At 38.6% G+C, this 14,567-nt stretch overlaps 1 protein-coding gene across 1 annotated transcript in view; it reads left to right on the top strand.

Annotated features, from left to right (window-relative positions):
* Positions 1-14,329, top strand: part of kcnk10a (potassium channel, subfamily K, member 10a) — a 36,620-nt gene extending 22,291 nt beyond the window's left edge. Inside the window, exons 3-7 of the mRNA XM_067417235.1 lie at positions 6-123; positions 1,809-1,969; positions 5,761-5,953; positions 8,362-8,504; positions 11,552-14,329. Of these exons, the coding sequence (XP_067273336.1) occupies positions 6-123; positions 1,809-1,969; positions 5,761-5,953; positions 8,362-8,504; positions 11,552-12,208 (1,272 nt within the window). The 3' untranslated portion in view covers positions 12,209-14,329. The remainder of the gene's footprint in view (positions 1-5; positions 124-1,808; positions 1,970-5,760; positions 5,954-8,361; positions 8,505-11,551) is intronic.
* Positions 14,330-14,567: the final 238 nt, after the last annotated feature.

Raw genomic sequence — 14,567 nt, 5'->3', positions numbered from 1 at the left:
CCCAGCACTCTGTAGACGCAGTGAACGCTGGAGTCAGTCCTATCGGAGACACTTCTTACAACTCCAGTCACTGGGACTTAGGGAGTTCCTTCTTCTTCGCTGGAACTGTGATAACAACAATAGGTAACACCTAAACATCCCTGCCTGAACATACATACTGCAACCTTAAGGACCAAGACTTCTACAAACTACATTAATATGCATAGCGCAAGCCAAATACAAGGCATTTGCTTGTGTCGTACATTAGTCTCACTTTCAGTCAATATGCCAGACTGTATAACAACCAATCAATTCTTTTTTTTTTCTTTTTTTTTTTCTTCGTCAACCCCATTTATATGCCATGTGTGAAACTTTGCCTGCTTCAGCTGTCAATCCAACTTAAACTACTTCATTGATTTTAGCTAAACATTCGCAATGAAATAAAATACATTTGGGGGAAATCTGTAAATAATACATATATGAAACATAACCATAATGCATGTGCATTTTTAAAAATACATTATACATAGCCAGGAATGCAATGGGAGGCAGTATTTCACCACTTGCACTCTTTTACGGAGCATTCGATTGGAGGTTTGATGTAATACACTTGGAGTCCATAAGCTGCTCTCTGTGTTACCTGCCAGAGCCAGTGATTGATTGCTTAAAGAAGCTGTTGTGCAATGCAGGTGAGTATTTAAATGCTGACATGACTCTCAATGTCATTTCTCATTGGCTCAGCCATCCGGTGGGCAATGGACAAAGGCATGAACAAGATTAGTTTTTGCACTTCAGTTGCTAAACCTTCAAACATGCTCTCTCAGTAAAGACATTTTGATCCATGGGGAGCATAGGAGGTAATTTCCTATAATGCACATGCACAGTAAACATATATACTTTTAAATGAGCACACTGGAATTAACTGATTTGGAGTGTTGGTTTATATCTGCCATATTATGAATACATTCATGACTCCTTTATGAGGCCTTGAAAGGAATATCTAATTATCTAAATATCTATCCCAAAAAGTCCCTTACTGTGAACCCCTCATAGACAGTAAAAGAAATGGACAGAGCGATCCCATTGACGTCAATGGCGAAAAAATGAAGTCAACCTAGGGGCACTCACTTCCTGATGGCTGAGCGAACTGCGCAGGCTCAGACTGAGCTTGGCGACGTAGATGTGACGTGAGCCTCCTGTCTGACAGCTGTAAGTCTTCTAGTAGTTGTGGAAAGTGAAAGCTGAATCACGTTGTTTAAATATTTTCTCCCGTTGCTTTTGGCTTACTATGGGCTTCTCCCCATTCTTCCCCCTTGACTTTATCAGACTTTATGTCTCCACGTCCCCCCAACTGTCTCATAGACAGTAAAAGATTGCCTGCGAGCGTCTCCTCAGGTCTATACGGTAATTTCTCAACTGTGCGACAGAGTCGCGTTGGTTATGACGCAATCGTTAGCCTATTTTTACAAAAACAGCTTCTGCGGGGCGATAGTGTAAGATACAAGGTAACGGAGCCTTTTATGCATTGTCGTGTTTCTTTAGAAATAAACAAAGGACAAATGGAGTCTTTAAACGTCTCAGATGTAAAGTTATTCACTGTCAAAGTGACTCAAAAATGAATGGGAGTCAATGGGATGCTAACAGCAGGTGATGGCTTGGTTAGCAATGGCAGGCCCTAGGGGTGGAACGCTTTCCGAGCGCTAGATTACCCCCTTGGAACCCCTACCCTCATATGACAATTTATTCACGTCACATTGAATGTACTTAAACTAATGCTACTGTCTTCAGCTACGTCTTCATTTACACCATTACTCTCTTGTCTTTTTAAGGTTATGGAAACATCGCTCCAAGCACAGAGGGTGGGAAGATCTTCTGCATCCTTTATGCAATATTTGGCATCCCACTCTTTGGCTTTCTGCTGGCTGGTGTTGGTGATCAACTAGGGACTATTTTTGTGAAGAGCATTGCTAAAGTGGAGAAAATGTTTAGGGTAAGTGAACTATTTATTTTTATAGGTTATTGAGAACAAGGCTGTGATGGATAGATGTACAATGAAGTCTGTTCAATTGGCTCTGTGGTAACCCATATTGTGTAAAGGCTAAAATACAATACATTAAAGTTGTTACAAAGTCGGCAAATGTATGATGCCTAGTTTTTTTAAAAATCTGTTCAGATTTTAGTTTGCTTCTTTTCATTGTTGTGTATTTCAGCTTTAATTTGCATTAAACACCTGTAACACCCACTGGGTCCTATCACACACCCAGTGCAATGCGGTGCCAGGCGCAAGTGTTTTTTTTCTAGTTTCAGACCGTCGCAGTTATCATTACTACGTCCAGCTCCACATTGTTTAAATAGAAAATGCACTCGGAGTCTCGCACCCATCTGTCCGCCCATAGGTGTGCTGGTCTGAAAACGAGGCGTGTTCAGGCGCATTGTTGGAACGGTGCTAAATTAAGGCAACTGAAAACGACTGACATAAAACATAAAAGGCTGACTTGAATATACTAAAATTAATTTGGATAGAGCTGTGGAGTTCTGGAAGAATGTTTTATGGAGTTATGTGACCACACTTGAACTTTTTGGGCCTATGGATCAGCGGTATATCTGGTGCAAAAAAGGCAAAGCATATGAGCAGAAGAACACCATTTCTATGGTCTAACAAGAAAGCCAGGCCGATCTCATGAAAATGCGTATAAATAGTAGGGCTGTCCTCGACTAAGGATTTAGACATTCAAATCAGAATTGTCGAATCTCTCTATGGTCGACTGATAGTCGAATCATCTGTGTGTGTGAGTTGGGAGGGGCACGAGCAGGACACTGTCAGCAGAAGGGTAAAAATATTTTTATTTTCCTTTACACACTGCACACAGCAACAACTTTTAATAAAGCGACCAAAACTGCCTGCCAACTGACAGACGAACTGACAATGGCTTTCTTATTTAGGTTTAAATAGCCTAAAAGGTAATGTGGTGGATAAACATTCATAAACCGTTTTCTCATAACATGTTAAAGCTGCGATCGAAATACAGAACATCACACAAATATATAAAAGAACATTTTGATAAATAAACCTAAAAAAAAATACCTGCCTAGAAAGGAAAAGAACACTTTGAGTGCATTTACATGTACGTTCTTAAGCCGATTGTGCCTAAAGGGGGTGAAGACGTACGCGAAGCTCAGCCCCGCGCCTCAGGATCTCACACCGCCACCTGACGCACACATTATATACACGCAAGCTCAATTTTGAATTGACTGACAGTCAGATGAGCTGCACGAAAGTGCTCTGTGGTGCAGCAGGATTTTAAACAACTTCCTGAGTGGCCGCGGACAGGCGCTGAATGCTGCCGCCGGTGTGTGTACACTCATTGAACGTGTTCTAATTTTAAAGGCGCGGTGCGAAGCTCAGCGCCCTTAAAGGGGTCGCACACCGATGCTCAGCTCAGCGCCACGACACGTCTTTAAAATATTGAGCACCCCCATATTGCCAAAATGGTATGATCCTTTTTTTATAACACCCGCGAAGATTCGACCGTTAGATCGATGGTCGAATCAGGCTCCGCATATCGATGCATTGAATCTTCGACTATTCGGGGTCACCCTTAATAAATAGTGACATTATTGTGTTTTGTGTTTTGACATTATTGTACACACGACATTGCACATTGCTCGTACTATTTATACACATTTACACGTGATCGGGTTGAGAAAGTGGTTCAGTCTTGTTATGGGGGTGCTTTGCTCTTGCAGGAAGTGAAAATCTTGACTGAAGGACAACATGCATTTTTTGAAGTATCAAGCCATTTTGGCAAAAATGGTGATGCCTTTAGTGCAGAGACTGAAGCTTGATGATCAGTGGACTTTCCTGAAGGACAGCCACCCCAAAGTATATATCCAAATATACTTAGGGATAGTTCACCCAAAAATAAAGATGTTTTGCCCATAATTCACTCACCCTCCACTCATCCTAGGTGTATATGACATTGTTTCCGACTAATAAATCAAAGTTATATAAAAAAAAAATATTTACGAAAAAAGTGTATAGCCTGGCCTCTTGCAGTTCAAAATGCTTACCCAACATCTGACGACACACACCAGTTACACTTGTCAGATATAAGCGTAATGATTTTGAACTGCTAGAGGCGCCACACTTTTTCTGTAAGTTGAATACGGAAGGCAATTTGCCGGAAGCCAGATCATTTACTTTATGAAGTTTTAAATATGGATTTCTTACACAAACTCATCGATTCGCTTCAGAAGGCCTTTATTAACCCTCCAGAGCTGTGTGGAGCATGTAATGATGGATATAGATGCACTTTTATGAACTTTCTCAAAAACTGCCAACTGCCATCACTGCCATTATAATGCTTGGAAGAGCCAGAACATTTTTAATATAACTCAGATTTTATTTGTCTGAAAGGAGAATTTCATATACACCTAGGATGGCTTGAGGGTGAGTAAATCATGGGATGATGAAAATGTTTGGGTGAACTAACCATTTAAGCTTGGTTCAGGGATCAGTCGTAGAATGTCCTTGAGTGGCCTTTACAGACTTCAGATTTAAATCGCATTGAAAATGTCTGATGGAATTTAAAGATAGCTGTGGTAACGTGAAACCCAAAGATTATCAGTGATCCTGAAGCTTTTTCAAGTGAGGAATGGGCCAAGATTCCAGTAGAGATGTGAAAGAAGCTTCTAAGCACTTACTGGCAGCATTTATTGGAGGTTATAAACGATTCTGCACAGAATTTGACTTTTTGGGGTTAAAAGATTTTGAACACGAGTGTTTAGAGCCAATTCGATTTTCATCAACTTCACGGTCTCAGAATCACTCAAATGTTTATTAATAAACGTTCTATAATAGTTTGCTGATGCTTTTGCTGAATTGTTTTTTTTATAAAATGTTGTTCTTGGCAGCAGAATCTCTTGCAGGTCAAGGGGGTTGAATAATTGCAACTTTATACACATATATATTGTGTAGCACTGTTTTCAGCATTGAAAATAAGAAATGTTTCTTGCGCAACATATCAGCATATTATAATGATTTCTGAAGGATCGTGTGACACTGAAGAGTAACGATGCTGAAAATTCAGCTTTTCATCTTTTAATAAATTATATGCTAAAACAGCTATTTTGAATTGTATTATATTTACTGTATTTTTATTATGCAGCCTTTGTAATACAAGACATCGTTTTTAATAGCAACACCAAACTTTTGAACGGTTCTTTTTATGCATACACCTGCAAAACACTATTGTGATGATTCCAAGGAAATTAAACTTGCAATATATTTTTTTATGTTAAAAGTTCTTATATACATTTCCCCCTGACACAGCATGTCAAGTGATATGTTTATAATTTTAAGAGTATGCAAGGTCACTCCTTTTCATCCCTTCCTGGGAGGCATTAGTCAGGAATATGGCAGAACTTGTTTGTGGTAGGTTAGTCAGATTCTCACAGCAGAGATACAGGTCTTGTAAATAAACAGAGAACTGTGGCTCCTGATGCCAGCAGGCTCCAGCATGCTGTGGCAGTGGCATCTGCAGTACGGCTTGAGATCACACCTCATTACGGCTAATCAGTCTCCTTCAGATCATCATTAGGCCCTTCAGAGAGCTAATGAACACATGCACCCTTCACGAAGTCACGAAATGTCTTCTCATGCCACATGTGGTCGCTGCTGGCAATGAAGTCGTGCTGTTTGCGTGACTAAGAATGGCTCTTGTACTAGGTTGCTTCATCTTTTATGTTGATATTGCTTTTTGTCTGTTTCACCCTTCCCAGCGCAAACACAATCAAATAAGCCAGACCAAGATCCGAGTGGCCTCTACGTTGCTCTTCATCCTGGCTGGCTGCATCCTCTTCGTCACCATACCAGCCATCATCTTCAAGCACATTGAAGGATGGACCGGACTGGAGGCGATCTATTTCGTGGTCATCACCCTGACAACTGTTGGGATAGGAGATTATGTTGCAGGTACAAGCGAATGTGACACTTCTCGCACTAGTTTATTTGTCCACAAATAGATATGTAGATTTTTTGTCATTTTTGTTTCTGAAAGTCGACACATTTTATCACAGTTTTATTTGCAGCACATCTCAAATGATGCATTTTACATTCTGTGATGGAAAGGACACATCCAGCCTCAGATTTAATCACATTCCCTTTACATATTCTCTTTGGTAACCAAGTAAAACTTTTAAAATCACACAATGCATATTCAAAATGGTTCATGGTTATTTAACTTTCTTTTTTTATTTGATTTTTTTAGCATAATTTTAAAAGTCTGGGTCGGAGATGTGTAAAGTAGTGTACTACCTCCCTTATGAAAACATTTAGGCTAGTCAACTTGCAGTGTACATAGGAATTTACTTAAAATCTTCTTTGCCCTTTCCCTCCACTGACTGACATTTCCGTCTATCCATGTTTTTACTGTTATATGGTAGGGGGCGCTATTACACGTCTAATGAAAGAGTACAGAATATCCATATCAAAACACAGGTGAAGGAGAAGCAGAAACCCTTGATAGACTCAGGAAGAAGAAACAACTGTATAGCTTTGGGGGTGTTGATGGACTCGATCTATGAATGATAAAGTTAAAGGTATATTTCAGTTATAAAAACACTAAAAATAAATAAATAGGAACATAGTAGTATACTTAATGTGCAAAAAAGAAAAGAAAAAAAAAAGATTAGTAAACTACACTGATCAGGCATCAAAATCCTAATATTATATTGGTCCCCCTTTTGCTGCCAAAACTGCCCTGACCTGTTGAGGCATAACCTCTACTAGACCCCTGAAGGTGTGCTGTGCTATCTGTTACTAATATGTTAGCAGCATAACCTTCAAGTCCTGTAAGTTGCAAGATGGATCGGACTTGTTTGTTCAGCCCATCCCACATACGCTCGATTGGATTGAGATCTGGGGAATTTGAAGGCCAAGTCAACACCTCAAACTCATTGTGCTCCTCAGACCATTCCTTTGTGGTGCTTTGTGGGTGCACATGGTCTGCACCAATGCTTAGGTAGATAGTATGTATCAAAGTAACATCCACATGGATGGCAGGACTAAAGGTTTCCCAGCAGAACATTGCCCACATCATCACATTGCCTCAACCTGGCTTGCCTTCTTCCCATAGGGCATCCTGGTGCCATGTGTTCCCTAGGTAAGCGATGCATACACACTCGGCCATCCACATGATGTTAAAGGAAAAGTGATTCATCAGACCAGGCCAACTTCTTCCATTGTTCCATGATCCAGTTCTGATGCTCACATGGCCACTGTTGGTGCTTTCGGTGGACAGGGGTCAGTATGGTAGGACCCCACCACACGGGCCAGCCTTCACTCCCCACATGCATCAATGAGCCATGGCCGCCCATGACCCTGTTGACGGTTCACCACAGTTCCAATCTTTGGACCACTTTTGATAGATCCTGACCACTGCAGACAGAGAACACCCCACAAGTACCCATTATTCCTGCTTCTAACACATCAACTTTTAAGGGAAAAATGTTCACTTGCTGCCTAATATAGCCCACTCACTAATAGGTGCCGTGATGGAGAGATAATCAGTGTTATTCACTTAACCTGTAAGCAGTCATAATGTTATGCCTGATCAGTGTATAAATATAATGTAATTCACTAAAACAAAACTCATAAGTATACTTGCAGTATAAAACTACTAAACTAGTAGTTACACTTCAAATACTTTCATAAACTAATAACTGTACAAGTATTAAAATAGTAAACTATTAGTATTATAATAAATTAACTTGTAGTACAGATGGAGTACAAATGAGAATGTAAACTACTGTTGCCCTTAAAGTTAACTACTGTTACACGTATAGTGCACAAAAAAATGGGCCAATTTAGTCTCCAACAGTATTGAAATAGTACACTTTTTTTACACTTTCTAGTTTACTACTAGTACATTAATATTAGTATACTTACTACATAAAGTATACTTACAAATATACATGGAACATTACTCAAGTATACTAAATAAAATAAACTTGAAATATAAATCTTTGGCTGCAAGACTGTGACAACAGCCGTCTTTGAACCTCTCTCAGTGTACAACGTTGAAATAGGACGATGGAGGGAAGGAGAAAAGAACTTTATTCCATTATAGACTTTGTATCATTTACTACCTGAATAAAACACAGACACTGTAAAAGCATTTTATTATCTTTTTGAAGTGTCTGCACTCCCAGACACCATGCATTCTCAAGAAAAAAAACTGAGCTTGCCTGATTGCTGTTGTCAAGGAAATAGCTTACATGAATTTGGCAGGAGGATGTCTCAAAAAGCATCTTTGTAGGTTTAAAAGACAATCAAATGCTGGCACCTCTGAAATTAAAGTGTCATTTATGCATCTCTTCCAGGAGGAAATAGAAGAATAGAGTACCGTAAATGGTACAGACCGCTGGTGTGGTTCTGGATCCTAGTTGGACTGGCTTACTTTGCTGCAGTTCTAAGCATGATTGGAGACTGGCTGAGGGTGCTTTCTAAAAAGACAAAAATGGAGGTGAGACTTACAGTAGCATTGCATTTACATTATTCCAGCTAACCTTTCCTACTTCCATGTACGATGTAATGGTTAATGTTGTGACACTTCAAAATTAATAAAAAAAAGAATCCATGATATAATTTTTTTGTTGTTGTAATAATAATAACAACTTTTTAACCCTTAAATGCATGACTGTTTCACCAATCATTATTACATATTTGGGTCTTTAGCGACCCGAATCTATATCTAATATGGATGGATCTGTACCTGTCGCGATAATATGTAAAACTACCGAAGAATAAAATAAAGCATATTCTGTAAACTTTTAGAGCTTGGAAAGGTTCAGTTTGAGCAGATATTTTATCCCATCATCACTGTCCTCGTCAGAGCTCATTTCCCAGTGCATTCAGCATCTGGCTCATATTTGCGATCTTCACATATTCTCAAAATTCATTTTCTTTCAAATCAATATTTTGATCGCTGACAGCTTCTTGACCAGATCCATCATCAAGTGACAGTAATATTTGAATGTGTTCAGTTAGTACTAGCTTTGCAGTAAATTTACAATATAAACTATATACACAATATTAGGAGAGCAGTGAACAGTGCAGCAGTGAACTTGGCACAGATCATTTTCTTGACTGGATCATATACCAGCCATTTATGAACTGACTTCCACTTTTTGTATTTTCTTTTAGTTTTTTTCCCTATAGGCAAAGTGTGAACCAACTCCAGATCACAATTTTAATATTTAAAAAAAATAATAATTGTAAGTTACTAATTATAATGCTTTCATTTCCACAGTTATTCAAACAGCGAATATAGAGGCGATACAAAAAACGCACAAAGGTTTTTTTAAATTATCAAAGAATATTATCACTGATTTTAATCTAAGTGTGAAATCTAAGTACCCTCAAAAACAAAAAGCTTCCGATATACGGTAACCAGTGAACCTGTCTACACTGTGAAATTAATCTCTTTCTTACTCATCAAGAGAGGGCACTGAACGAAACTCCTGCAATTTCAGCAATGACTACTCTGAAGTAGCATTCCTAAGCTCAACAGAATCGTGTGTGATTGTTTATATTGAGAATTTCGATGAAGAATTATTTGAGAAGACTCAAATAAAATTCAACCCTCCAAAGTGGCTAGGGGGAGTGACTGTAGCTGCGTTCCATTTGACAGGGTCCCTAAGCAGTGTTCACTACTCTCTTCTCCCTGAGGACTTTAAATCAGCTGAAGTGGACTTCGCTGACAATAACGCTTATTTGGAACGCCCTGTAAGGTCATCAAAGAAAGACAACGACGAGGTTGTGCATATTTTGATGTAAGATAAATAAATTGCGTTATATCTGCATTACCCTCGGTTTATGGTTTTATTTGGCAGAAACGCTTTACTCTTAGCAGTGTGCAACAAGTGTCACAGCAGCCGCTGAGCGAACGCACAGAGTCACGTCATAACGTCATTTTAAAAACACTTAAATGTATTTAATATGATAAACAGAACTGTCTTACCTTTACTCATGACTGTAAAAGTTCAAATAGCGCCGGTGACTGTGTCCCGTCATAATAAAAGTCCCGCTGCCTGCGAGCTATGTGTTCGGCAACAATCGCAGTGTATAATTATACAAACAATACTCTAGTTTGTATAATTATATAAATATTTATGAATATAAATTCATAAATTGCGCAACGCGCAATGAGCGATTTTCGCTCTCCTCTTCCTGTGAAGTGATGTATCGATGTTCCCTTATATTCCCTATGATATGTTAATGTCAAGCCCTGGAGAGGACCTACAGAGGTCAAGGACAACAAGTATCTCAATAATCGTGTTTAAACCATAATGCAGGCTGGCAAAATGTCATGTGGTGTAACCCATCAAAAACAATATTTATGAATCAATAATATATAAATATTTTTCCATCACTATGTATTTTAAAAAATAATAATTTTTGAAAATAATTAGGATGTGTACACTCACGTGTTCAAGGTGTAAGGGAGATATTACTGTTCATTTTAATGGTTACACCACATGAGTTTGTTTCTTGAATTCTCAGATTTTTTTCAAAACTATATGAAACCAACATGGATATCAAAGAGTACATTTCTAAGAATTTGGCATGTGTTAAATGCCAATAAAATATGTCATTGACTCGTTGTCCATGCAAAAGTTTTTTGCATGGACAACTAAAGGCTCACAGGTTTATTTAAAGGGTACTTCAGCACTGGGAAGATGAATCTGTATTTAAACTGGATTATTAATGTAGTAGAAATGTGAAATTATTTTTGAATTTTGTGCTTCCTAGACTAGATAAAAAATGTATGTTTGTCTCATGGGGATGAAAGACAATAATTCCCAGAATGCTTTGCTGCCCTATGAGGCCACTCCCAAAGCCACTGCTACTGAATCACTGTGACTGGATTACTTCTGTTAGAGTCAGTTCAGTTAGAGAACAGACACTCCAATTAAAAACTGAATGTGTCTGTTCAATATAATGTGATTTAGCCGCTGAGGGAGTGTCACAGCACAAACGCTGCAGGAGTCAGATTACATTCATCATGATGACTGAGCTGAATGAGCTCTCGTGGTGAGAGCTGAGGTAAGCGCGTCCGCTCTCGCGGCATATACATTCACAGCGCGTGTTCAGTCTGGCGCATTTTCAGTTCATGCCTTTGGAAGCTTAACTGTTAATAGGAATTCATTTGAGAAGTTAAAACACGTACTTTGCTGTGCCGGCCGATCCGTTTACATGAATGCCTGCAGCTGTGAGCTAAGCTGTGAGTGCGATCCCATCCCCCATGTGCGAGTTGAAAACATGCGGAAATATCTCCCTCTGCTGGCTGTAGTCTTTAGCCTCTGGCCAAAAATTGCTCAGATGATGCAAATTGACGATATTTGCGTCATCGGAGTAATTTTTCCAGAAATAACATTTATAAATCTCTCGTCTCAGGTGGACATGAGGTGGGGGAGCATGATCATTCGAATATACTCCAGCCTTTCTACTGATAGAAAGCCATATGCTAATCGCTGAAGTAACCCTTTTACCATTGTTATCTTGTTCAAGGTGGGGGAATTTAAAGCTCATGCCGCTGAGTGGAAGGCCAACGTTCGAGCAGAGCTCCGTGAGACCAGACGTCGACTCAGTGTGGAAGTCCACGACAAACTGCAGAGGGCCGCCACCATTCGCAGCATGGAGCGTAGGCAGCTGGGTTTTGACCAGCGGGCCCATTCCCTAGACATGCTGTCCCCTGAACGTCGAGCTGCCTTCAATAGCCTGGATGCCACCAATTACAAAACCTCCTCCCAGGAGAGCATTGACACAAAACTCAACAACCTACGTCTACGAATTGAGCAGAACGAGCATCGGCGGAGCGACCCAAGCCAGGCATACTCTGAAGATAACCTTTTCAACCGCCTTGGTTCAGTCACAAAACTAGCCAAGAGGAGCAAGAACAAAGAGTTGAGGAAGAACATCCCAGACGACGGTCGGAAAGCCTTAGATTCCTTCAGTTGTAATACTCCCACAATGGATGAGGAGAAGAAAGAGGCAGAGGACGAGGAGCTTGAGAAAGAGGTCAACACCAGTCTGACCAACTTACCTCTCTTTGTGGAGAGCCCCAATAAACAAAACGGATTCATCCCTCTACCGCCACAGACCAAAGAGGAAGAAAACGAGACAAAACTTGAAGACAAAGAGTTCCATTTGCAGATGGAGCCCTAGAAGGGACCACGTAAATAAAATAACACATGCCAAAAGTGCCTTGTTTAGCCCTTACCCTGAGCTGAGATGTGAGAATCTCAATTTCTGCTGTTCATTTAACTGTTCACTGTGTCCTGATAACTTGATAATGGAAATATGGCGACTGTAGCACTGGAAGAAACTTCTCTTCTCCAGACTGCTGAGTAATGCTTGTATAAGTTGGAAAGAATCTCTCCAAAAGTCCTGGACAAAAATTAAAATGATCTGTAGCAGGCTACAATGGCAGTTTCTTTGAAGTGTATCTAAAAGTGCTGCACTTTTAATGTTATTTCTGCCAGACTGTACTTCAATGTCATATATCAAGAAGCATGCTTAAAAAAAAAAAAAAAAAACAGCTTCACAAACAATGTTTTTCAAGGTTTCACACCCATTCTAAATGGAGAAACTAATGTTGAGACTTGAATCAAATGATATAAATCTCTTCGAAGATTAAACACCCATGCTAATTTGTTGACATGTTGTATGTGCACGGAGCTATACTGTCCTGTAAAACAAGTGCATCAATATGTGATCCAGATTTATGAAGTTAATCTATGAAATCTCAGGGCTTGTAGTCCTACTGTAGTTCAATTGTACGGTATGTCTGACATACAATTTCCTGCGCTCTCATGAAATATCTAAGGCTGTTTCTACACAGTACTGTTTTAATATTTTGAAAGTTTAGGACAAGGATGTAAGAGAAGCCATAAGGTAGATATGAAAACATTGTGTAAAACGCAGAGTGTCTAGTAGAGTTTAATCACAAACGAATTAACTGTTCATTTATTCAATAGATTTTATTTAAAATAATATTTTACCCAGGTCGTAACCACTATAGGCATTCAAAGGAAGATCTGAATGTAATGAGACAAGGTTTATTTTTTTATTTTTTTACATATTAGACATACAAACAAGAGTAAATGTGGGCATATTTTTAAATAAAATATTATTTGCAAGGAGTTTAAATGGATTATTTCACAAATATGTAAGCTATAATAATATAAGATCAGGAACTATAATTAGACCCCACCCTCAATGTTCAAGACATGGTTATGCCTTGATTTTATGAAAGATATTTTCAATGTTTCAAATGTTTTTGTCCACACAAGAAAGTCAGTAAGATCCAAAACAACATTGGATGTTGATGAAATGTTCTATTTTTTGGGTGACTTATCCCTTCAAGCCGTTGTCTTGGCACTTTATTAGATGTCTGACAGTGTCGGTTCCACAACATTGCACGTTTTTTAGACTTGTGAATGACCAGCATTTTAAATAACTAGTTTGAAATGAATTCTACTAGACATTATGTGGATGCTTGTGTTTTAGCTTTATAAAAGTTTGGGATGCAGTTCCATTTCGGATTGACAGGACAATTTTATTTTTAGTACCATTTATTTGATTTATTTATTTTTGCCAGAAACCCTTTGTTGAAAATACTAACTGTACATGTCTTTTAAAATTTTGCACTTTTTACAAGTCTTTGGTTTACAATTATCGTATCTTCTTTTCCAGAATATTTCTGGACTAGACTTTTGATGCAGCACTAAATAATTTTGTGCTAATCACCTGGGAGCGTCGGACATTTCTGTGTGTGTTTGCGTTTAAACCAAATGCCGCTTTGTCTGATGTGATAGTTGTCTTGCTGACTGTAAACTCCCTGCGGCAGAGACACATATCAGTACCTCATTCCCACCAACACGTAAATGCACACATACAAACATCTACAGCTGCAGCAAAATGCTTGTTGTTAAGCTAATGTTAATTACTCTTTTCATGTTTGCAATAGTCTAGAGCGAATGCAGCAAAGGACTGAATATTTGTGATCAGAAAAAAAGCTATGAAAATTTTAAATATTTTAAAGCATTCAATACAACTTAGAGACATGGATCCCTAAAGCATGCTATTGTGCTAATATGTTATCATGCTATGGTATTGATTGTACCACAAACAAGCTTCTTGAGACTTTGAAATGTCCATGTTTGAGCTCTACTTCGGGCTGCACATAGTAAATTGCTGTTCGCAGTATCTGCAGTATCTTGCGTGCAACCATTACATTCAATGTAGTGAGTGCCTTTTGGAAATAAACACAGATGAACAAAAATAGTTTTCTGTTGTCTGTTTCTACTTTGTTTTGACAAAAAGGCTCTATTGTAAGAATTATATTTACAATCGTTTGAATGGTTTAAAAAGTAAAAACTTTTTTAATAAAAAGTCAACAGTTTTCTAATTTTACAATAAACATCAAAATCTTTTTTGGGAAATAAACCCTTAAAATCAGCTGATTCTGATTTTGTTGTGTTAGACATCCGTTCACTCGTATTAATATAATTTATCTGTCAAA

Source organism: Pseudorasbora parva, chromosome 15 (assembly GCF_024679245.1).
Source record: "Pseudorasbora parva isolate DD20220531a chromosome 15, ASM2467924v1, whole genome shotgun sequence".
In the NCBI taxonomy this organism is placed as follows: domain Eukaryota; kingdom Metazoa; phylum Chordata; class Actinopteri; order Cypriniformes; family Gobionidae; genus Pseudorasbora; species Pseudorasbora parva.
Note: the sequence above shows the minus strand (reverse complement) of the source record. Positions and strands in the feature narration are given on the sequence as shown.